Source organism: Lampetra planeri, chromosome 45 (assembly GCF_965212315.1).
Source record: "Lampetra planeri chromosome 45, kcLamPlan1.2.h2, whole genome shotgun sequence".
NCBI lineage: Eukaryota > Metazoa > Chordata > Hyperoartia > Petromyzontiformes > Petromyzontidae > Lampetra > Lampetra planeri.
Window position 1 is genome coordinate 5,530,044 of NC_136151.1, and position 26,217 is coordinate 5,556,260.

Sequence of the window (26,217 nt, forward strand, 5' to 3'; positions counted from 1 at the left end):
GTACATCACTACACTATCACACACACACGAGTGTACATCACTACACTATCACACACACACGAGTGTACATCACTACACTATCACACACACACGAGTGTACATCACTACACTATCACACACACACACACACACGAGTGTACATCACTACACTATCACACACACACGAGTGTACATCACTACACTATCACACACACACGAGTGTACATCACTACACTATCACACACACACGAGTGTACATCACTACACTATCACACACACACACACACGAGTGTACATCACTACACTATCACACACACACGAGTGTACATCACTACACTATCACACACACACGAGTGTACATCACTACACTATCACACACACACGAGTGTACATCACTACACTATCACACACACACGAGTGTACATCACTACACTATCACACACACGAGTGAACATCACTACACTATCACACACACACGAGTGTACATCACTACACTATCACACACACACGAGTGTACATCACTACACTATCACACACACACACGAGTGTACATCACTACACTATCACACACACACACGAGTGTACATCACTACACTATCACACACACACACGAGTGTACATCACTACACTATCACACACACACACGAGTATACATCACTACACTATCACACACACACACGAGTGTACATCACTACACTATCACACACACACACACACACGAGTGGACATCACTACACTATCACACCCATCTCGAGTGCCGTGCCGGCCTTCACAGGTGCTCACCAACACCACTTGCCCCTACAGCCTGTGAAAGGTGACACACGGGAGATGTTTGTGTTTGTTGTACACACACAGAGACGCTGCGGCGGTGTTGATATCCACGCTGCTGCTGCTGCTGTGATTCACTGCCTCCCACTGGCACTACCGCACAATGGGGCTGGACGATGAATCGATTTCAAATCGTAGTCGCAATTTGAAACAATGCGATTAGCAAATTGCAAAGGCTGCGATTTTTTGCGATTTGAAAAGTCCTATTTGCTTTCTTATTGGAATTGTTTTATTTTTTATTATTAGAACTTTATTGATTTAACTTAACAATTCATTCTAGATTTGAAGCTTTCGTGACTGCAATGATTCATACTCTTAGGTTGTTTCGGTAAAGTCACGTAGGAAAAAATAAATAAATAATACAAAATGAAAATAACTCAATTAAATCACGACGTTTCGGAGGCAACACAAGTCTCCGTCTTCAGGTGGGACCGTCACAGCTAAATTTGCTGTATCACTTTATATTATTATATTACTATTATTTTATTTTATTATTATTAGTTAATTTTATTATTATTTTTATCATTTTTAGTTAATACTATGTTATGTTATTATTATTTTGTTAGTATTATTTTATTATTAAAAAATATCTTATTAGTATTTTATTATTACGTTATCCATATTAATTTATTGTTATTTTATTTTAATATTATTGTTGTATTATAATTTTTTATTTTACTACTATTATTTTATTATTATTTTGGCGCTATTATTATTTTAATAGTAATTTATTTTATTATTATTACTATTTTATTTTTATTTTATTATTATTATTTTATATTATTATTTAACCTACGTGACTTTACCGAAAAAACTTAACAATTGTTCTATGTTTGATCGTTCTATTTCTATTAAAACATTTTAATAAATACATGTTGGAAGCAATATATTTTAAGTTTTCAGCCTTGCATTAGAATATATAGAGCAGTTCACATTTTGATGGTATCATCACATGTTTTACATCTATTACACAGTGAATATTGAACTGAAGCTCGACTTTTAAAAATGTAGATGGCGGGGCAGACAAACGCACCGCTGTACTGTACTTCTGTGCTCTCGCCAGCCGCGCCGCCTGCCTTCACCAACGCGCGGTGACCGGCGTGGTGAAGTATGGTCAAATATCCCCTGCGACCCGCACTGTGTATGGAGGCCCTCATCCAGCAGTGGATTGACAAAGTGCCCGTTACATGTCATCACACCGATAGCTACGCATTACAACGTTGTTTAACAATGCTCATTATGAATTGCTCTACTGTAGTGTACGTGCGTGTTAGTGCACGAGTGCTGTTGTTATAGTGGTGCTGTTGTTACACGGCTACTGTGATTATCGTTACTGCAGATGGACGCTCACCGACTCTGGACCCATTCTCGGCCAACAACAACCTCCAGATTTCCTCGGACCTCAGGACGATGACGTGGACCCATGTCTCCCAGGGTCGCCCCTATCACCCACACCGCTTTAATGTCTACCACCAAGCCCTGTGCTCCGAGAGCTTCTCGTCGGGTCAGCACTACTGGGAGGTGGACGTGGGGGGTGCGGCGGGGAGCTGTGCGGTTGGAGTCGCGTACGGGACGATGGAACGGAAAGGGGGTGCTAAAAAATACTGGCTGGGACACAACGACTCATCCTGGGTTTTATATAAATATGACAACAGCTGCTCAGTGCGTCATGGTGGTGTAACGACCTCTGTGCCGATGAGGGATCCTCCCCGGAGAGTCGGGTTTCACCTGCACTGGGAGGCGGGGCTGCTGTCGTTTTACCGCGCCGACTCCATGGAGCTGCTGCACTCCGTCCACCACTCGTTTAGTCAACCGCTCTACCCAGCACTGAGTGTGTATGGTGTTGATGGTAGCTCAGTGAGGATTTTGGATCTGAGTCGTGTGTCCTGAGAGCACGGAGTGTGAGCAGCGCAGAGGAACGGGCACAACGCACAGACTCACGCACACAAAGACACAGATCCCCCGTGTAGCCTTAACAGGCTGCAGGGGTAAAGGCTGGTACAGAGCACCTATGAAGGCCAGCACGGCACACAGGAGGGTGGGGGGCCAACACCATGCCCGGCCGCCTTTGTCTTTCCAGTGTTGACGTTTACACACCGCACCAGTGAATCATGTGAGGCTGAGTCGACCTAGGGGATGCCCATGACCGGTTTACAAACACCATTGATAGCGATTATTTGAATCGGTCTTGGGTCTCGCCTAGGTCGGCTCAGCCTCAAATGAGAACCTGCTGCGGTGTGTAAACATCGCCACTGGGGAGACAAAGGCGGATCAGGCGTGGTGCTGGCCACTAACCCTCTCTCTCTTGTGCTGTGGCGGCCTTCATAGGTGGTGGTTAACAGCACTTGCCCCAACAGTATTTTAAGGCTATATGGGGGATCTTTGTCTTTAGTGTATAGAGGGGCATGTGTGGTAGTGTGGGGTGGAGCGGTGGTGCAGTGGTTAGCGCACTGGTGGGGGAGGGCGGAGCCAAGCTTCTCTCTGACGTCATCGTCCCTCGCACCGCGCGCCGCGTGGCGCTCAACGCCGAGAGGGCGGAGCTCCACCGCGGGCGTGCTGGGAACACGCGTCACGTGACGTTACGGAGTGACGCGCGCCATCCCCCTCGTGGTCACTCGCTCGTTGGGCGATAAACCCGGGGTGGGAATGGGATGGCATCACTAAGGGGGGGGGGGACTACTCGTGGTGTGTGCCGAGTGTCGCTTAGCCAAAACATTTTTGTTATAACCTGGGGTCGAGTGACCCCCTCCTCCCCCCACCCAAACTAGTTTTATTTTACAGGGCATAGAGAGAGAGAGAATCCATTTTAACACATAGTAGTAGCAGGTCTTTCGCCACCAATATTATTCGTAAAGTTTTGTTTTGAACAAACCCCAAAACACGTTCCTTCGGATTGGGCAGGTAGGAACTTGGTTGGACAGCGCGACGTTTGGGGGGGGGGTAGTTGGATGATTGGGCGTGTTTACCTTCCCCCCACCCTCCCCGACATCCTCAACCAATCGTGGCTTTGCTCGGCGTTCGGGGGGGGGGAGGTGCATGGGTGGGATGCATTCCGATGCATGACAGACAGACAAATAATCCCTGGTGGGCAGTGTGGAACCTGTTGTTCCTACCTGTATTAATATTTTAATTATCTGCTCTCAGACTTGGACCTGAAGCCACAACCTTCGATTCATGTGATAACGCTTCTGCTGACAACAATGGGAACTGTGTTTTGACTTTGAAGTGGGTTAAAGTTATTAAGCACCTGATATATAGAGTGAAGATTTACCTTACACTACAACACGACTAATATTGTCTCAACACGCATTCATAACACAGATACAATGTGTGTTATTACAGGGATATAGACAACACAAACTCCAAATATACAGCAGCTTTTAGGGTCGTAATCCAACCCACGACCTCCTCCATACCAGACGAGGGAGTTAACATCTCCGAGCCACCGCAGCGCCCCTCGTTAACGTAAGACACCAATCCGGTGTGAACCCAACCTCGAGTCTGAGTCTGTTTAGCGACGCGTAGATGATTTGAGACGCATTGATTATATCGTACCAATTGTGTAATTGTGTGAACGCTAATCGCATTGTGTTCTTGGCTGTGTGTGAGATTTATATTTTCTTAATTGCTGGCATGGGTTTGACTTGTTTTGCTATTATTTTTGTGAACCAGGTAACTCTTGTCAATGAGACTTACCCTGATCTCCTGAGTGATAACCTCGTTGAACTCAAATTCAACACGACTCGATCATCATCAGCAGAAATATCATCAGCTGCAGAATTAGTAACAACAACAGGAGCAACAGCATTAGCAGTGGTAGCTCCATCATTAGCATCATGATCAGTATCCGAAGCAGGACCAGAATCAATATTAATAATACAATGAATATCAGCAGTAACATAATAATCAATAGCATAAGCAGCAGCATTATCGCTAGCATAATTAATATTATCAGGAGTAGGACCAGCAGTATTAATAATAATATAATCATTAGTAGTAGTAACAGAATCATCAGTAGCAGCAGAAGCAGCAGCATCACTCTTGCAACCGACACTCATCCTGGTATCTTGAGTTCTCACCTGGTTAAACAAATCGACTTTAACACGTAGGCTTTCGCGACCAATATTATCAATAATAAAGGTTTCTTGGGTTAAATCGCGTAAATATAAATATACTTGATTGTGTTCTGGGTTACCTGTGAATTGGAATCACGTTGTATTGTGGGTCAAGGGTCAAAATATTCTGGGTGAATAAAAATAAAATTAGAAAATTATTTTCAAGATTGTCATCCAGGCTTGAATGTTTCTCTCTCAGAGCTGAGCCTGACTACCTTATGTTATATTACGCGAGATTAAACCCGGTACGATTTATAAATCTACAGCATATGCCTTCACAGGTAAGTGCTGTCTGTACCATTGGGCCAAATTCTATGGCGTGTGTCGTGGTATTTCTAGCTGCACTCTCAATCAATTTGCTTGTTCCTCGTCACCGTGAGCAACAATGATTATTGATCCTGACTGATGCATGATGATGAAGAGCATGATGATGATAATAATAACAATGACTGTGCTTGGTAATGATGATCACCACCCAATACTCTCCTACCTGATACCTGTCACTCCTTAGGGGCCGTCCATAAATGATGTCACGATTTTGGACGATTTTTTACCCCCGTCACACAGCGTCACAAATGTCTGACCCCCCCCCCCCCCATGGTGCATGACGTCATTTATGGACGGCCCCTTAACCCACGACCCACCCAGCCATCTACAGAGACCCTCCCTCCCACGTGCCCACACTCAAACCTGCTCGGCCATACACCTGCCCATCCTGCCACCCGTTCCTCCTCCTAGTGTGATGTGTAATGTTGTTACATTCCCTCACCATGTACTATAGCTGAGTTATATACAGTGCATAGTGTGCTGTATAGTGTGATGTGTAATGCTGTTACATACCCTCACCATGTACTATAGCGGAGTTACATACAGTGCATAGTGTGCTGTATAGTGTGATATGTAATGTTGTTACATACCCATACCTGTCAACCCATACGGTTTTACCCGTATTCTTCTACAGGGAAATTGAGTAAAAACATTTTGTTTGTCTATTTGTTTGTGTTTCTCCCTTGTGATGGGACTTTGTATGATGAACGCTGAGATTTATAAGGGACACGGGGTGACCGATCACATTTGTTTTGGTCCGTAATAAAGTAGGGCACTGACAAGGGGTTGACAGCTCTGCATGCCCACACCATGTGCTAGATCTGAGCTGTAAACAGTCAACGGCGAGGTTATTCTTCTTGGTTCTTTCGGTAAAGTCACGTAGAATGGAAATAATAAAATAATAAAGATATAACATAATAAAATAATTCTCACGACGTTTCGGCCACAACGCAAGCAGCCGTCCTCAGGTGGAGAACAGGTCTGTCGAGGAGACAGACCTGACCAAGAAGATGAATCCCTGCAGTCACGAAAGCTTTAAGGCGAGGTTATTGTGAGAAAATTATGAGAAGTAAACTCCTTGGTTCTTTCCGTAAAGTCACGTAGATATTTTTTTACCGAAACAACCAAAGAGTATGGATGCCTGCAGCCACGAAAGCTTAAAATCAAAAGTCACATCGGCGATAAAATCACGCGTAGTGAATTGAAAGAGACATTGACGAGGCGTCAACCATTAATGTTGTACAACAACAACAGCAGCAGGTGCTGCTGTGCGTCAACGAGCTGCACCACCCGCACGCCGTTCGCCACAACGTGCTACAGACGCAGTCCATGGCGACACGGAGCCAAGGCGAAGTCGTCGCTGCACTCCGACAACAAAGAAAGCGGTGGATAAAGCAAAGCACTTTGTGGCAATCGCCCGCATGTCAACAAGACGCAGGGAACTACTAACTTTTATATTTATATATATACACTGTAGATGTCCATAATGCAGGTTGTTTGGGTTAGATGGTTAACCCCCAATAAAACTGTATAATGGTTATTGGTCGTGAACGCTTTACGTGTTAAACTACTGTTAGGTGTTCTAGATTTGAAACTTTCGTGACTGCAAGGATTCATATTCTTAGGTTTTTTCGATAAAGTCACCTAGGTAAAAAATTTAAATTAATAAAAGTAAAATAAAAAATAAAATAAAAATTACGACGTTTCGGAAGCAAGACGGAAGCTTGTGTTGCCTCCGAAACGTCGTGATTTTTATTTTATTTTACTTTTATTATTTTTTTTTTAGAATTTTTACCTACGTGACTTTACCGAAATAACCTAAGAATACTGTTAGGTGTGTTATGGTGATGCGTTAACTTTCCTTGTACTTGCGCAACTATAATGTTTGTGTACTGTTTGTTGTTGTAACGTTCTTACCCCGTGCTCCTACTGGACATCTGTTAACAAGAGCTTTACAGGTCATCGGATTCCTCCTGCAGTATAAATATTCCGATTCTGATGTACGTCGGTCCAAAGATGCCAAATTAACATGTGTGATAATAACAAATCGCTTTACCGTTATCTGCTTTGATCCACATTGCTCACCGTAGCTGTTTGGCTGTTCGGAATGTACCACTCACTCAGCGGGAAGGGGTGGGGGTAGCAACAATTTCGCATTAACTTTTACTTTAAAACATAAATACACGAAGCAAGTCACAGCATGATAAAATAATTGTAACCGATATTATACAATGATTAACAAATCACAATTTGAATCGATTGAATAGGGTAAAGTTGTATTCCTAACATTGTGAAATAATGGGATAGAATCACCCCTGTGGTTGATAATGGTTTCTCTCTCCGGGGGTCATCGCAAGACAAATTATTATATTAAATTGTAATCAAACTTTCAAGTATGTTTTAAACATGTTATTGTATTTAGACTTTTAAATACAGAAACACTTTTTTATCGTGTAAACATCCCCGATTGTAAATGTTGTCTTGGCCAATCAACAGGCGGGAAATAATGAGCGTTAGCGTGACACACGCTGGTACTTGTTAAAGCCAACGGCGCGAATCTACAGGTACATCTAGACAGGTTTGTATGTTTGTGTGATGCGGGCCTTGTTTTTACATTCCTTAAACATCTGAGCACATTCCATGGGGGTATCTCGTGAGGTTTTTAACCCCGTGTAAAGTAATTTTACATCCTTGTTTCTTGTCTGTCTGCGAGCCCTGATACAAATACTCACCACTCACCATCTACACACGACAAACCAGCCGATATCCACAAACATTACTCACCATCTCATATGCACACACACACTACTCACCACTCACCATACACACACATTACTCACCACTCACCATACACACACACTACTCACCATCAACACACACTATTCACCACTCACCATCCACACACACTACTCACCACTGACCCTACACACACACTACTCACCACTCACCATACACACACATTACTCACCACTCAACATACACACACCACTCACCATCCACACACCACTCACCATCCACACACACTACTCACCATCTCATAAGCACACACTACTCACCACTCAACATCCACACACTACTCACCACACACGCTACTCACCAGCCGCCATTAACCAGGAAGCAAATCTCCCCCAGGAATAAACCCGTTTCGCAGATATTCTGATGGAGATAATGAGACCAAGAAAGAACTGCAAAGTGTAAAAACATCCTTGCAGAAGGAAGAGGCAATGACACAAACGAGAAAAAGGCAGCTCCAACCAACTCACCTTCGCATTAAATGGACTTGCTCCTTCCTACATTCACGACCTCCTTCAGCCACGAATATTGCATCAAGATCGTCAAGATCTTCAGCTTGTGCATTCCTCACTGGCTCACCGTCTCCAGGCTACACACGTGGAGGTGAGTTGGCAATTATGGCACCTACACTCTGGAACTCGTTGCCCTTCGAGGTCAAGGGGACTTCCGAGACACTGCTCATCTTCACATCTCCACTAAAGCCATCTCTGTGTAAATTGACTTTCTCCCTTTAGTGATGTTCAAATGTCCTTCTCTCTTCTTTCCTTGGGTGATGTTCACTATTTTCTGATATACCATGCATAGCACCCCGAGAGCGATTGTTTAAGGGCGCTTTGGTAATGTTAATTATTATATTACCATTACTGAATGATTATGTAATCAGTAGAAATATATTATTTAAATATTAAAATACTATTCTTGCATTATTAGCGTCAAAGTATTATAGCACAACCATTTATTTATTATGTAATTATTGTTTAGGTGTCAGTATTAAACAGTTATTTAATTATAATTAAGTTAACAATACATACAAAATAGCTAAATCATTATTTTATTAGTATCCATTTCCAATTAAGTAATAATTGAATTATTATTATAACATTATACTAATGATAGTATTATTAATTGACGGTCACGCCAGCTGGTTCAGGGCACGGGGTCGACAATTTTCGGCTCCGTAGCGGAGTGCGGCTCTTTGAGGGACGGCTGCTTCGTGAGATGTTTTTATTTATCAAGGACCACCACCACCACGGTCTCTCGTACTCACACCACGTTGCATTGCGGCTCTTGAAATAACGAGTTGTTTGGTTTCTATTTTACTTACCGAATTGTAAAAAATAAGAAAAAATGTATCTCGTTGTTTTGGTTGGTGACCCTCTCGTTTAGGGGAATCTTTTTTTTGTTAAACCTTGAATACGAACTGACAGCTGTGTGGTTTGCTGGGCAAAAGGCACAGCCTCACCCTAGCGGGAATGTTTTTTTATTATTGTTAGACGGTTTTATTTAACTCACTCTGTTGTTGTCGTATCCTCAAATCTTGTAACTCAATTTTAACCCACTTCCCAATGTGGTATCGACTGCAAACTTTGTATACTTACGTCATACTGATGACAATACTATACTCTATTAAAAAAATGAAACAAGTATTTTTAAACAATCTTTTTTATATGTTATGTTTCGGCTTGAGTCTAATTGTCCACGCTCAACTGACGTTGGCTGTAAATCGCCACGGTCCCTTACGTTGTGGCAAGCTTCGGGGCCACTTCCTGGAGTCGTCGAGTTCTGCCATTACGAGTATGGTACAATTTCGATGTAAAGCTTTCGTGACTGCAGGGATTCATCTTCTTGGTTCTTTCGGTAAAGTCACGTAGAAGAGAAATAATAAAATATTAAAAATAAAACATGACAAAATAATTATCACGACGTTTCGGCCACAACGCAAGCAGCCGAGGCGACAGCGACGTTTCGGCCACAACGCAAGCAGCCGAGGCGACAGCGTCTGACGCTGTCGCCTCGGCGTCTGACGCTGTCGCCTCGGCTGCTTGCGTTGTGGCCGAAACGTCGTGAGAATTATTTTGTTATGTTTAATTTTTATTATTTTATTACTTCCCTTCTACGTGACTTTACCGAAAGAACCAAGAAGAGTATGGTACATTTCATTAAAGCGTGTTAAAAAAAATATTTTTTAACATTACTTATTTTGTTTACGTGACAAACCTTACTCATTGGTTGTGTCGGGTGGTGGCGAGTTTTACAACACTTTTATATTTAAGCGATCTATCCCAAAAAGACGTTTTATGGATAATATTGATCGCGATAGCCTACTTATGATTTTAAATCTTTAATACAAATTTACACGGTGAGGTTTACAGTGGAAAACACAGCCTCACCCAAGCGGGTGTAACCAGCCTATCGGACAAACCATCACTGTTTTCATGGTTACCGTGGGGTTTTTGTAAAAATATATCATTGCGACTCTTTAACCTTGACACTATGTGTGTGTGAATGTGACGCCACGTCTACACAGGTGAGTACGGGCTGACGCGTGCAACATTCCAGGGCGCGTCTCGTGGTGTTTATAATTTAGCTGCAGGTGAAGTCAGGTCGTTTCTTTGTTCGTTGTCGCTGCTCTGTGATTTGTTTTACATCTCGCCGTGGTGGCTATGAGATGTTAACTACCTCGCCTGGTATACAGGAGGTCGTGGGATCGATCCCGGCTCTGACGCCTGTACATGTGAAGTATTGGAAATGATGGCAGGAAACTCCTTGACGGGTAACACACTTTATATTAAATCTTGACTTGTCACAATACAACGTGTGGTCTCTATTCTTCCGACTGCACACTTCACTTAGCTCGTGTAGACTCTCTGCCTCTGGCTACACTCTTCACTTAGCTCGTGTAGACTCTCTGCCTCTGGCTACACTCTTCACTTAGCTCGTGTAGACTCTCTGCCTCTGGCTACACTCTTCACTCGTCTCGTGTAGACCCTATGCCTCTGGCTACACACACATCACTCGTCTCGTGTAGACCCTATGCCTCTGGCTACACACACATCACTCGTCTCGTGTAGACCCTATGCCTCTGGCTACACACACATCACTCGTCTCGTGTAGACCCTATGCCTCTGGCTACACACTCTGCATGCTCACACTGCATGCTCACCCTACACTCCGCCTCTGGGTTACACAGAGTCCCGGTCCCCACAGGACAGCGGGACTGGGTACCGCAGGGCCCTATCTCTTCCTCTCCGTCTTCAGTCTTCGCTGGTTACACTCTCCCCGTACGCTTGTGTGCATCACCTTATATAGTCCCTCCTCCCGGGAGACGGAGCGGATGTGGACCTTGACGTGAGCATCGCTCCTTAGTGAACCAATCACGACGCGCTATCTCTACGATCCGTTTTCCCCCAGCGCGTGTTTCCACTCCCCAACCAATCACGCCGCGCTGCCACCCGATCACTCCCTCTCCAGCACGTCACCGGCACACAGCCAATCAGCACCACACAACCCACGATCCCGCGCTGACCCCTGATCCCTCACCGTCAGCGCGCGTCACCACACACACAGCCAATCACGACGCGCTGGCACCCGATCGCTACCCCAGCGCGTATCACCACTACATCACCCCCTCCCACATAGCTCGCAGCCGGCCCGGCTGCTAACCAACAACATCACACAACGTTAACACAACAAAACCCCCACCCCCCAGTGTGCCCCGTAACACAACAACAACAACACAACAGCAACCTATGTACAATTTGACAACTAACACAAGAAAAGTCAACAATAACACACACAACACCTTATAAGAAGCTATATACAGCCCGACGAACAACATAATAAAAGCGATTTCCAGAAAATGAACGCGCCCAGCGTCTCCGTGACTAACGCAGTGACGAGGCGCTCCAGCTTCCTCGACTCCTCACATGGTAGGTCATGAAAAGTAGCGCGACCTGGCGCGAGTCCGACTGGCCGGTCCGTCATATGGGACGGGACGCTGATGACCGTCCGGTGGTTCCGGCTGCTCTAGACGGCGCGGATCGGGCCTGAAAGGACCGGCCCCGCCGCGAAGATCCGGCCGCCGGTGGTCGGCAGCTGTCAGTTCCGAGACACCTGGGAGGAGATCAGGCGGAAACATGTGAGGATCAGGCAGAGACATTTTCCCCTTTGGGTCGTCGGTCACGTCACATGCTCGGCCCTCACGACACAAGGGGAGGCCATATGGAGGCGAGAACGGTTTCAGTCGGGAGGGGTGGACGTACCACCGTCGCTTTCCCCATTTTATCTGAACGCACTGGGGGCGTGCAACACGCACGACCTCCACGGGTCCCCGTCATGGCTTCAACAATTTAGGCGACGTAGCCAAAGGTGCCTGAGGGCAATGCAGCCAGGCCCTGTCACCTGGTTTCCAGTCGTGCACGGACACCTTTCGTGCACGCAACCGCTCGTTAGCAATTTGGCGAGCCCGCGAAATAAGCCGTGCGGCCTCCCTTGCCTCTGTCAGCTTATGAATATTAAATTTAATATGTTCTGCCAATTTAGAATTAGTTCGTGGTGCGGACAGGCCAAGCTGCGTTTCCATGGGCGGGTCGGCTTCCCGACCGTACATCAGATAGAATGGGGAAAACCCCGTCGCTGCATGGGGGGCCATTCTATATGCGGCGAGGACCCCCGGGACCTGCAGGTCCCAATCAACATGTGCCTCACACACCCGCTGGCACAGCATAGAATTCAAGGTCTTGTGGAGTCTCTCCACCATCCCGTCCGTCTGCGGGTGGTACGGGGAGGTACGCACCTTCTTAGTACCCAACAGATCGCACACCTCTTGCAGCAATTTACTTGCAAAATTTTTCCCTTGGTCGGTCAGCAAGCGTTCGGGAGCCCCCTTGTCCAGGACGTAGCCCTGGACAAAGGCGTCCGTCACAGCCGCCGCCGACTGGTTGGCGAGTGGCCACGCCATAGGCCACCGGGTAAAATATTCGACCCCCACCAACAGGTACTTATTACCCCTAGGCGTGACTGGAAAGGGCCCCAGAATATCGAGCGCAACGAACTCGTTAGTGCGCGAGACTTGAATAGATTGCAGCGGTGGATTAGCTGCCACGGGCGGTGGTTTTCGCCTGGCGCACTCAACGCATCCCTTCAGAATATTTACCACGTCGCTCCCCATTCCCGGCCAATAATAGTCACGCTGAAGCAGGGCAAGCGTTTTGTTTACTCCCAAATGCAAGAGGCGTTCGTGTGCGGCCAAAACAACTTTCCCCCTCACAGCAGAAGGCACCACCAGTGCATGCCGCCGGGACAAACTGTCCCATCTCATTAACATGCCTTGTTTAAGTACGTAGGAGCCAGTTCGCTCCTGGTCCTCTTTAGGACCCCCCACCCTGCGGCGCAATGCTAGCAGGGAGCTGTCCGCCATTTGGAGGCGGCCCCACTCACTCAGCGACAGTGAGAGCAGCGAGTCCTGATCCTGAGAGGTAGCGGGGACATCCCCGATTGGTGCGCCCGCGGTCGCAGCCAATGCCCCCATATCTTCCACAACCGGCGGTTTACAGCGCGCCGATCCCGATAGACACGCACATTTCTGACAAGGCAACAATCGCGACAGGGCATCGGCATTTGTGTGTCGCAACCCCTTACGGTATGTGGTCGTGAACTGATAGTCTTGGAGGACTTCCAACCACCGTGACAATTGGCCCGAGGGTTGGGCGACCCTCAATGAATACTGTAGCGCCGCGTGGTCCGTCCGGACCGTAAAGTGACGACCATAGAGATACGGTCTGAACTGTTGTACAAAAAAAACAATGGCAAGCAGTTCGCGACGGGTGACGCAGTAGCGCTGCTCCGCCGGAGACAACACCCTGCTACCATAAGCGACCACCCTTTCGACTCCCCCAACGACCTGGGATAGTACCCCCCCAATGCCCGTGTTGCTAGCATCCGTATCTAGCAAGAAGGGACTCGCAAAATCCGGATAGCGCAAGGGTGGGGCACCCACCAAGGCGTCCCGGAGGGAGCAGAACGCGGCCTCCTCCTCCGGTCCCCATCGGAACTTCACTCCTTTCGCCGTTAGAGCGTGCAAGGGTTTTGCAATAGTGGCGAAGTGCTCAACAAATCGGCGGTAATATGAAGCAAAACCGATGAAACTGCGCACGTCTGAAACTGACGTGGGTGTCGGCCATGAACTGACACAGTCCGTCTTCGCGGGATCGGTAGAGATCCCCGAAGAGTCGACAATGTGACCCAAGTATCTAACGGACTTACGAAAAAGGTGGCATTTGGCCGGTTTAAATTTCAATTTAGCCGATCGCATTCGTAAGAACACCCCTCTCAATCGCTGGAGGTGTTCCTCAAATGTTTTACTGAAAACAATGACATCGTCAAGGTAAATCAAGCACGTATCCCATTGCAAGCCCGACAAAACCAACTCCATAAGGCGCTGAAACGTCGCTGGAGAGGAGTGAAGTCCCATGGGTAACCGGTTAAACTGGAACAGGCCCCCTGGAGTCCGAAATGCTGTCTTAGGTTGAGACTCTTCGTCGAGTGGCAACTGCCAGAATCCCGATAATAAATCAAGAGTCGAAAAATATCGCGCACCAGACAATGCATCGAGGGACTCGTCCATCCTGGGGAGCGGATACGCGTCAGCCACAGAGATCTTATTCAGGCGACGGAAATCTACGCAAAATCGCAAGGACCCGTCCTGCTTCTTAACCAGGACAATAGGTGCTCCCCAAGGACTGGAGGAAGGCGAAATAATGTCAGCTTCAAGCATATCGTTAACGGCCGACTGAACATGTTCCTTCTCAGCAGGACTCAGTCGGAAGGGATTTAGCCTGACCGGTGCCGCATCGCCCGTGTCAATGTGGTGGCGTAACAAATCCGTACACCCAATGTCATATTTATGTTTACTGAACACATCAGAAAATTCCATTAGTAACTCGCGCAGCGCACCCAACTGCACCGCTGACAAATCGTCCGAGCCCGCGCACAGCGAATGGACCCATTCAAGGTCCTCCCTCGGTTCAATGTTCTTCGTGGGGCTCGGATCAACGTGCGCAACCAGCCGCTCATCCGCAGGGACCCGCGCCGCGTGAGCCAGCACGGTGCCCTGCTGAATGACGGCTGGCCGCGACCCAGCGTTTAAAACCATCACAAACGGATCCTTGTCAGCCCGAACCAAAGTGTGAGCCACCGACAAATCGACCCCCCCGACAGCCCTGTTAGAAGGACCCAAAAGCATGCCTTGTTCCGAAGTCCCCCCCACCCATGGTTTCCGCAACCGGAGGGGAATTAACATCTGTGAACCCGGGGGCACGTGCACGGTCTGTGTCGCCAACGCTTGTATCGTAGCGCACGCCGTCCGAATCTCAGTAGGGTTCGTCAAAAATGAAATACGGCGACCCGATGGTAGTTCAATGCAACGCTGATCGATGAGAATTTTAATGGGCATCTTAGCCAAAAAATCAGTGCCCAATAGACAAGGAACCGCCAAAGAAGACGAAACGAAAACGGGTCCCGACAATTTGATATCTCCAATGCAAATGGACGCCCTAATCTGACCGATAATGCCCAACGATCCCCCATTAGCAGCGTAAAATGGCACATCCACTGGGAGCAGCGGACGGCATTGGACGGGGAGAATGTTGTAAATGAGGTCCGATATAATAGTCGCCGACGCCCCCGTGTCCACCAATACCCTGACCTCGACCCCATCAATAGATCCCGTAACGACGGATGAACCCGCTGAAGCAGCCACAATTCTGTGCCCCAACTCCGACCATTCAATGTCTCCCCAGTCCCGGCCGAACCCCCCTCGCTGAACCGAATCCCCGAACCCTAACCGGCCCTCCTCCGTCGCCCCGCGACGGCCCATGCGTGTCGAGTGTGTGGGCCGAGCATGTGAGGTGCCGCGACTTGTCGGGGTTTGTAGGGATGACTTGGGGCCTTGGTCGTCGTCCAGCCGAGATCCCATGGCGCGCTGACGTGGAGCGCGGCAACCGGACGCCACGTGGCCCCGGAGGCCGCAGTTATAACACGTGATGAGGGTCGTCGGTGATCTCGGTTGCTCCAGCTTGCGGGCCGATCGTAGAGGCGACCGACCCCCCGACCTCCAGTCCCCTGGTCGTCCCGCGGTGAACGCCTCCTCTCGTGGACTGACGACTTGGGGTTCGGTGATCACCGGACCCGGAGCTGAGGCCACGGCAGCGTTGCAGACGACCCCCTGTTTGCGTTGAAGGACCTCGTGCGCTTGTATACTCGTAGCGACCCGCAAGGAAGAAATATCGATCTCGTCGGCAGTGTTGATGGGGACCCCCAGGTCCTGCGCCAACTTAAGCAGCTGCTCCAAAACCATCGCATCCTGGCCCTCCTCGTCCATACGAGGGAATGCAGCATTGGGGAGAGCCAGCAACGCCGTGCGATAGGCGAGCGCGGTCTCCGTGTCCGCCTTCCGCCTTGCATAAAAATGATGGCGACACGCCGAGGGAGGTCCGTAGACCTTGGCCATGAGACCCAGCGCTGCCTTAAGCGTGGAGCGGTCCGACCTCCGTGCTGACATGAAGGCCGCGAGCGCGTTGTCGTCCAACATGGCAGGCAGTGCCCGCAGCGCCGTAGCATCGGACCAGGCGGACATCTCCTGATGCGCCAAAAACCTGCGCTGAAATTGGCCCCAGTCCCCGCCTTCCGCCTTGAAGGCTGACAATGCGGGAAGGCGCTGTTGAAAAATGAAGTCGTCCTCTGCCTCGTGGTTCCTTCCCGCCGCCCCGTCGGTGTGTAAGATGGCGGCCCCAGTGGCGGGTGTCTGATGGCGGTCCGCAGCGCGCGTTGATGACGTAAGAGCGCGCGCTTGGAGAACCGCCGCCACGTGGCGGTCGCCGTTCCCGCCAAAAGTCGACGCAGATGAAATGGCGGGAATCTGCGGGGCGACCCTGTAGAATGTCCGCCGCCGTCCCCGCTCCAGCCGACGAGCTGATTTCCGCCAGGATGGACGCGGTGGCGAGCAGCAGCTCCGCCAGACGGGAGTGCGCCTCGCGGAGCACGGCCTCGGTCCCCAGTCGCTCATCCGGCGCCGTCGGCGGATCTTGCAGCGTGGGCCATTCTTCGTCCTCGCCCCCCGATGGCAGCTGGCCCGGGTCGTCAAGGTTGTCCTCGCGGTCAATCCCGTGGGTCCGACTGGTCTTCCTTGTATCCATGCTTGGAAGACAGTTTCACTTCTGACACCAGTTGAAGTATTGGAAATGACGGCAGGAAACTCCTTGACGGGTAACACACTTTTTATTAAATCTTGACTTGTCACAATACAACGTGTGGTCTCTATTCTTCCGACTGCACACTTCACTTAGCTCGTGTAGACTCTCTGCCTCTGGCTACACTCTTCACTTAGCTCGTGTAGACTCTCTGCCTCTGGCTACACTCTTCACTTAGCTCGTGTAGACTCTCTGCCTCTGGCTACACTCTTCACTTAGCTCGTGTAGACTCTCTGCCTCTGGCTACACTCTTCACTTAGCTCGTGTAGACTCTCTGCCTCTGGCTACACTCTTCACTCGTCTCGTGTAGACCCTATGCCTCTGGCTACACACACATCACTCGTCTCGTGTAGACCCTATGCCTCTGGCTACACACACATCACTCGTCTCGTGTAGACCCTATGCCTCTGGCTACACACTCTGCATGCTCACACTGCATGCTCACCCTACACTCCGCCTCTGGGTTACACAGAGTCCCGGTCCCCACAGGACAGCGGGACTGGGTACCGCAGGGCCCTATCTCTTCCTCTCCGTCTTCAGTCTTCGCTGGTTACACTCTCCCCGTACGCTTGTGTGCATCACCTTATATAGTCCCTCCTCCCGGGAGACGGAGCGGATGTGGACCTTGACGTGAGCATCGCTCCTTAGTGAACCAATCACGACGCGCTATCTCTACGATCCGTTTTCCCCCAGCGCGTGTTTCCACTCCCCAACCAATCACGCCGCGCTGCCACCCGATCACTCCCTCTCCAGCGCGTCACCGGCACACAGCCAATCAGCACCACACAACCCACGATCCCGCGCTGACCCCTGATCCCTCACCGTCAGCGCGCGTCACCACACACACAGCCAATCACGACGCGCTGGCACCCGATCGCTACCCCAGCGCGTATCACCACTACACATGCAATTAGAGTTTGCTTGTCTCTCTCCCCGTAATCGCGTGCATTTTTCTCCGGATCCTCCGATTATTCCCTTCACACTTAGAAAAGTGCGTTTAGAGTGTTTGGCTGCTAGAAATGTCCACGCAATAAGCCACGTCGTTGAGCTATCAATTGTGGCCAGGTCGCTTCTGAAAAGAGCTATAAACCTCAGTGGGCCTTACCTGGTAAAATATAATTAAATATGTTGATAGAATCGGCCAAACTCGGCGAGTCCAGGATGTAAAATATTAACATTAACAATAGGTGATGAATATACATTTGTTAGGTTATGAAGATATAAATCCTCGATTTTTACGCATAATAGGAAAATGGACGGTGAAATTCATACAGATAATGAGCTTAAATGAACCACGATGTTTGTTTAGCCAGGGGCTGTTCGCTGTGGAAATGCGTGAGGCCACCCACCCAGTGACCCAACCACTCAACCGCACGCCCCTCCCAGCCACCCTTCCTCCAGCCCTCCCTCACCGCCTGCTCGCCCACCCTTACGCCATCCTCCTGCTCGTCTGTCTCCCCTCTCACCAAATAACCCCCCCACTTACTCACTCAAACTCCACCACCCACTCACTCGCACCTTAGATTAGTACGAGTGGCTACGTACGCTGCGAAATATGTTCAACATACATACTCACCCACACACCCACTCACCCAACCATCACCCACACACTAAATCACTCACTGACCTACACACTCACCCACACACCTTCGATTAGCACGGCTGACTACGTACGGTGAAAAAGAAGTTCAACATACATACAACCACCGTCCACTCAGCATAATACGGTGTAGTAAGAATAAAAAAACTAAACAAATATTGACAGATGAACAGAGGATGCATGAAGCCAGTAGTTAAAATATTAGTTGATAAAGGTGCAAGACGATTACAGACTGCGAACTTTAAAAAGGCCTTTCAAGAAAAAAATGGATAAAGACACAGATTGAAAAAAACAAGTTCACCTTTACATCAGAATTTTTGTACAAGGTGCGGTTCCATTGTGTAATGCACACAGCCTGACCCTAGCCGGTCAATCAGCCTGTGGGACAAACCATTATCGCTGTGTCCCGGGTGGCTGCTGCTGGGTTTTGTTTGTACAAATATGATATCACTTGAGACCGGTCAAAGCTATGTGTGTTGAACTTCTTCCACACCGCACGTAGCCAACAGTGCATATTAGAAGTGCAGGGGAAGGACAACAAACTTAACACAAAAGTCAGTTTTAGCTATTACACAGTGCGTGACTGTACCGCCACGTCTACACAGGTGAGCGCGGCCGCCGTGTGGAACATTCCAGGGCGTGTCTCGAGGAATTTATAACTTAACTGCAGGTGAAGTCAGTTCATTTCCTTGTTCGTCTCCGCTGTGTGAGCAGCTGCTGCTGTGATAGCTCCTCCGTGAGCCGCGGCGAGCGACTGAGTCCGAGTGAAGCCATGGGCCATGGCGAGCGCGTCTCCCAGTGATTGTGTCGACAGTGAGCTGAGCTGCCCCATCTGCCTGCGCACGTTTGACTGCCCCTACACGCTGAGCTGCGGACACTCGTTCTGCCTCCGGTGTCTGGACGGTGCCTGGGAGAGAGCGAGCAGCTTCAGCTGCCCGCAGTGCCGAGCGGCCTTCCCTGAGCGACCCCAGCTGAAGAGGAATGTGGCGCTCGCCAACCTGGTGGAACAGCTCAGAGTTGCAGAGAAGATGGCCTCCTCTGTTCTGTGTGACGTCTGTAATGACAGGAAGACTCCCGCAGTGAAGACCTGCCTGAAATGTGAGATGTCCTACTGTGTGATACACGTAAAGCCTCACGTGGAGAATCTCGGGTTGAAGGGCCACGACCTTGTGGCTCCCATTGTGAATCTGGAGGAACGAAGATGCAAGCAGCATGGGGACCCTTACAGGTTCTTCTGCAAGCAGGAAGTTGCAGACACTGCACACGAGAGGCTCGTGTGCAGGGACTGCACCATCGCAGGAGACCACATAGGACATCGGGTCATCACACTCAAGGTTGAACACGAGACACGGAAGGTGAGGCCCTCATGGAGTGAGAGCCACTCGGGTGCAGACAAACGATACCACAACAAGAGCCGATTAAAGCTGTCACTGGGCATAATAACATGGGATGTAAAGCATCAGTGTTACTGGGGATAATGTAAAAATCTCATGAAACAAATATCACCGTGGGTTGATTCTCTCTCCATGGTCCTTTGCCTTTTTCAATGGTTTTATTTAACTTCACTTGTGTTTGTCGTGGTCAAATCTTGTGATCACAAGTTAGTCTACTTCCTGTTGTCCAATAAATTCAAAATTTTTCACACGTACTCAGATCCGGAGACAATGCATGCCTGTATGAAAATCGGCACCAATTAATGAAATAATTGGCTCCGTTTAAGCCATTACAATTTTTGTTTGGACGGCTTATTATTTATATATTTATGTAAGATTAAAAAACGCCGCGGTCTCTAAACTGTCGAATCGCCTTGCACAAAAAGCAGGCGCCGCGTGTCTCAGGCGCACCTGCTCTGTGTGAACGGGTTATGGCCACCATCACGCCACACAAAAAAAAGTAGTACTGTACTTTGAAGATTCCTCTATGAAATAACCAATTATTTCAAGTAAGCGTTGATGTGGGAGCAGGCGTCGCATCATTGACGTACTTATCGACGGTGAGTTAAACAAAGTTGTGAAAAAAAAACTCCTTACATTTTTCTTTTTTAAACAACGTTTGTATTTAAAAGTGCACTAAAAAGTAAAAAAGGTGATTACACTTAATTCCTCTATTTGTATGTCCTGGTCAAATATTGTAATCAAAATGTTGTCCAGTTCCCGTTCTGAAATCGATCCCAAATTTTGCACACATATTCAATTCCAGAGACTATGCATTCCTCAATAAAAATCGGCATCAATTAATAAATTATTTGCCTCGTTTAAAGCAATTAATATTTTGTATGCAAGCCTTATTTGACGAGTGCTTTGCGAACAGGTTTTGTGAAAAATATATATTAATACCAACGTACGAGTCCAGAGTTGCTTGTATGTCGTGGTCAAATCTCATAAAAATGTCGTCCAGTTCCCATTGTCCAATCGATCCTAAATTTTGCACACACACTCAGATCCAAACACAATGCATGCCTGAATAAAATTCTCCATCAATTAATGAATTACTTGGTTCGTTTAAAGCTATACATTTTTGTATGAAAGCCTTTTCAACGAGTCGAGGATCCGTTGCATATTGGCAAACAGCGCTTAATGGATTGTTTGGACAAATACGTTCAATAGGACCACCGACATACTTCGGGACATTCAGTTGCAATGATTTGAATTGGCTTGATATGCGCAAGGCACTCGTAATAGCTGATGAAAGACCTGCCACACAACGATTGATTGAACAGTATCCTGTCATAGTCACTCGACACTTCATGATTCGATTAAACGCACTTATGAGATTCTTGACAAATAATCATGAAGTGTTTGGACAGTTTGCCATAAAGCTCTGCGAATCTATCCAACGAATAATCAAGTGAATGCTCATAATGAAGCAGTGCTTCAATACTTCAGAGCTCTTAACACCTATGTACACAATAACAGCACAAGATCAATTACTGGATGCCACGAGAAATATTGAAAATATCCAAATGACCACAATAATTCCACAGGACATAAATAAGACTGGAGGCTTGCCACGTGTATGTATAATATTTATAGGAGACAAAGTCATGTTAAGATCCAACATTGATGCTCTAAAGGACTTGTAACTGGTGCAATTGGATATATCACAAAAATAACTTGGCCTATTCCTAGTCGTGCACAATTGCACAAGTTGAAATAGACTTTGGCAAGGACGGCACACACGACATTAAGCCCAAATCAGTTCAGTTCCCTGCTAATCGTGGCTATGGTACAGCTGAACGAAGAATGCTGCCACTAATTCTATCATGGACATCGACAGTGCACAAAATGCAAGGATGTACAGTGCATCATGCAGTCGTGTACTTGGGATCAAAGCTCTTCGAAGCAGGTCAGGCATATGTGGCCTTAAGTCGTGTTTGCTCGCCGGATGGACTTTAAATTTAAGATTTGGACAACTGAAAACTGACCGGAAACACTTCATGCAATAATGAAGCGTTAGCAGAAATTAATAGAATGAAATTGTCTTTGTGTTTCAACCGAGAAGATGGATTCTGGCTTAGCAATCATTGGAAGGATGTGATAAACCATTTCGGGTCTTAATTGATTGTGTTCACGCTTACAGTGACTTTCAGACCGCATTCAATTCTTCCTCTCTCTCCCCCCTCCTCCGTTCCGAGCATAGTTGGACTCGTCCGTCTGAACAACCGCTAGTTGCTGTCCGTGGTGCTACCGTTAGGAAAAAAACGCCACTTTTGTTCAAAATTTATTGCTGTGGTTTTCACACCTGATGATGAATGCTTGTGTTGCAATCGAAAAGTCGTGAGAATTTTATTGTTTAATTTTTATTATTTTATTATTTCCCTTCTATGTGACTTTACCGAAAGAACCAAGAATAGGAATGCCTGCAGTCACGAAAGCTTTAAATCGAAATTTCTAATAATATAGCGCGGATATCTCTATCTACTATTAACAATGTTATGATGCTACATAGTTGCTTGAGATGGCTTTATGTGTTAGTAGTACGTTTGGAATCATCTAACCAATTCCATGCTAAAATTCTAGTATTTAGGTTGTGAAGAGTTGGAAACAAGTATAATATGAACTAGCTTCTAGCGTTCCTTTGTCAACTGAAGTCTCACAATATGAAGTGGTATCTGATTTGACAATATCAAGGTAAGCTGTAAGGTTCTAGGCAATGTAGAATATGCGTGATATGGAATATCACGTATCAATAATTAAAAGCCTAGTATGAAAGTTCACCATTCATCTGCAAATCTTGACGAGCAACTTTTTAATTATCAAAAGTTTAAACTTAACAACATAAGTAATACATATTTGAAGCAATTGAAACACACATGTCCACTTGATTATCATAGGGAAATAAAAAAAATGCATAAATAATAGATAAAATACAGGTTGTCCCCGAGTTACGATGGTCCGACTTACGATATTTCGATCTTATGATGGCGATAGCGATATGACAAAAGTGTAAAATAGTTTACATTTCGCGCGCCAGGCAAACGCAGCAGCGTACGAGGTACGATACTGTACGTTGGGACGCTGCACGCATATAGTTTATACAGTACGGTACTGTAAATTGTTCTGTTTTGCTAATTTATCACCATTATTTAAGACTCCTGGGTAGGCTAGGCCATTTTCGACTTACGATATTTTCGACTTACAATGGGGTCGTCGTAACGCATCTCCAAGTCTGGGACTACCTGTATTTACAATTACAAACACTTGACAAATACCTTCGAAATATTTTTTTACAAATCTACTATGCTTGTATTAGATTTGGGGATACCCAAAGATATATTTTATTAGTTAGTAATACAGATTTAGTAAATATACTCAAAACACTTGCAAGTGTTCTACACTTCATGGCAAACTTAAATGACATCATTATCAACATTTTGCCTTCTACTACTAATGATTGACTATAATTTTGACATACATTGTATCACACAAATAAACTTTGATCAAAATCCAAAATTTTAAAGCAACTCATTATGCATTAAATATTCAAGGAGTGCCCAACGGTTTTATGTTTTAGTTACAAATGTCCAAAAATATTCTGATCAGCTGGTGACGGCTGAAATAAAATAATTTGTTACTTTTTAGTGCACTTTAAAATAAAATTATTGTTGTTAAAAATATATTTTTAAGGAGTTTATCTTATTTTCAGTCGGTTTGGGCTGACTTCCTGACCACTTCTGGTGGGCATTATAGAGCGATCACTGTGGAGGGCTCCATGCGGTGTGAGACTGAAAGGGGGCCGCTCAGGGAGTGGAGTCTCCTCTGGTGCCTTCGTCTCTTGCAGAGTGGAGTCATTGAGGAGACGCGAGCGGTGGAGGAGAAGAGGAGGGAGGCGGAGGCATTCGTGGGACGGATGAAGGCCACTCGCAAGGACGTGCAGGTACCACGCATGCGCTCTGTGACCCTGTGACCCTGTGACCTCCACCCTGCGTGGAGTCTGTGACTCCCTGTGAGGACAACTTCATAGTTTGAATTGAACTTTGCTAGTCTTGAGTCAATGTGTAGTAACTATGCAGGATATTTAATTATTATGGCTATAGTTGCTTGAAATGCAACTAAAAAATGCTAATTTATATAAAAACATTAATATATTGTGTGACTGCAAAGCATTTCACATGATAACTCGAATGACTTGCAATGGGTGAGATAAACTAAAATCTAAACTTTTTATTTTACCAGCTAAGGCCCACTGAGCTATTAGCTCTTTTTCAGAAGCGACCTAGCTACAAATGATAGCTCAATGAAGCGGCTTATCATCCATCATGTGAAAATGTAAAGCAGCCAAATAATCGAAATGCATGTTGGTTCTAAATGTGGAGGAAAACCCGGAGGACCCGGAGGGGATCAAGAGACATGCAAACTCCAAAAATACAGGCATCAAAGTTGGGATCAGGATCGAACCCACGACCTCCTGTATACCAGGCAAAGTAGTTAACATCTTGCCACCATAGCACCCTATAAAATAGAACGATATGGAGCAACACTTGTATTAAATAAACCAAGAAATTAATTAAACAAAAAAAGATTTGGATAAAAATATGAAATCAGCAGTTAAATTTGACAAATACCAGATGCGACCTGAAGAGATATGCCTGATTAACTTGTTAGATGAAAGTGTGCAAGTCGCAGATTAGAGGAAGTGTCACCAACCTTTTCGCAGCTTCTTCACTTGTCAAGATGGGCTCTGCTTCTGCCACAATGTGACCAGTCTGTTCAAGGCAATCGGAATCGCCTGTAACCAGAATGAGTGGCGACTCTTCATTAATAGCTCATCCAGGAGCCTCAAATCCGTGCTGCTTCAAGTACCCGTCTCTTCCCCTGGCTCACTCTGTGCACATCAAAGACTATTACAACAGCATCAAGGCCTTGCTGGACGCCTTGAAGTATGATGAGTAGGGCTGGGAGGTCATCGGAGACTTCAAAATGGTAGCATTCCTGATGCGTCTCCAAGGCGTTTTACCAAGTTTCCCTGCTGTCTCTGCCTTTGGGACACAGCGGACCGAGTTCTCTGTGGGGAGGAACAACGTCAAGTGGGAGCCACTGGTGGACCCTTCAAAAGGTGCTGATGCCACCACTGCACATCAAATTGGGCCTGATGAAACAATTTGTCAGAGCTGTTGATAAGGAGTCGGCAGCCTTCAAGTACCTTCAAGACTTCTTCCCTAAGCTGTCTGAGACAAAGGTCAAAGCTGGTGTCTTCATCGGACCATAGATAAAGAAGATCCTGGAGTGCAATGAATTCCCCAAAATGATAACTAGTAAGGATAATGCGGCTTGGAACAAATTAATCGCAGTGGTTCGGGGCTTCCTGGGTAATCACAAGGCCGAAAACTAGGTGGAGCTGGTTGAGACTAGTGAAGAACTATGGCAGCATGGGCTGTAGGATGTCCCTCAAAGTCCATATCCTTGATGCTCATCTTGATAAATTCAAGGAGAACATGGGAGCGCACTCGGAGGAGCAAGGCGAGCGCTTCCACCATGATATACTGGACTTTGAACGCCGCGACCAAGGACAGTATAATGAGAACATGATGGGAGACTACATTTGAGGGCTGATTCATGAAAGTGATTTACAGTATAATCGTAAATCCCGAAAAACTTCTCACTTCTAAATCTTTAGTAGTAATTTTGCATTACTTTAGTATAAATACATGTGAATTTTTATTCATATGTTGTTGTTGTTTTCTTACTTTATGTGAATGAAAAGACACAAATTAACCCGTTTTCTCATTGAAAATAGGTAAATTTCTAAATATCACTGTCTTGGTCACAAAAGCATAGTTTGTGGGGAATAATAGCCATTTTCTATACTTTTTAGGTATAAGAAATTA

The 26,217-nt window shown here is 46.7% G+C and overlaps 2 protein-coding genes across 2 annotated transcripts in view; both read left to right on the forward strand.

Annotated features, from left to right (window-relative positions):
* Nucleotides 1-2,833, forward strand: part of LOC144733054 (E3 ubiquitin-protein ligase TRIM11-like) — a 40,140-nt gene extending 37,307 nt beyond the window's left edge. Inside the window, exon 6 of the mRNA XM_078614792.1 lies at nucleotides 2,147-2,833. Coding sequence (XP_078470918.1) covers nucleotides 2,147-2,697 — 551 coding nt within the window. The 3' untranslated portion in view covers nucleotides 2,698-2,833. The remainder of the gene's footprint in view (nucleotides 1-2,146) is intronic.
* Nucleotides 2,834-19,628: 16,795 nt separating this feature from the next.
* LOC144733058 (E3 ubiquitin-protein ligase TRIM11-like) overlaps nucleotides 19,629-26,217 on the forward strand; it is a 39,653-nt gene continuing 33,064 nt past the window's right edge. Inside the window, exons 1-2 of the mRNA XM_078614795.1 lie at nucleotides 19,629-20,245; nucleotides 24,171-24,266. Coding sequence (XP_078470921.1) covers nucleotides 19,670-20,245; nucleotides 24,171-24,266 — 672 coding nt within the window. The 5' untranslated portion in view covers nucleotides 19,629-19,669. The remainder of the gene's footprint in view (nucleotides 20,246-24,170; nucleotides 24,267-26,217) is intronic.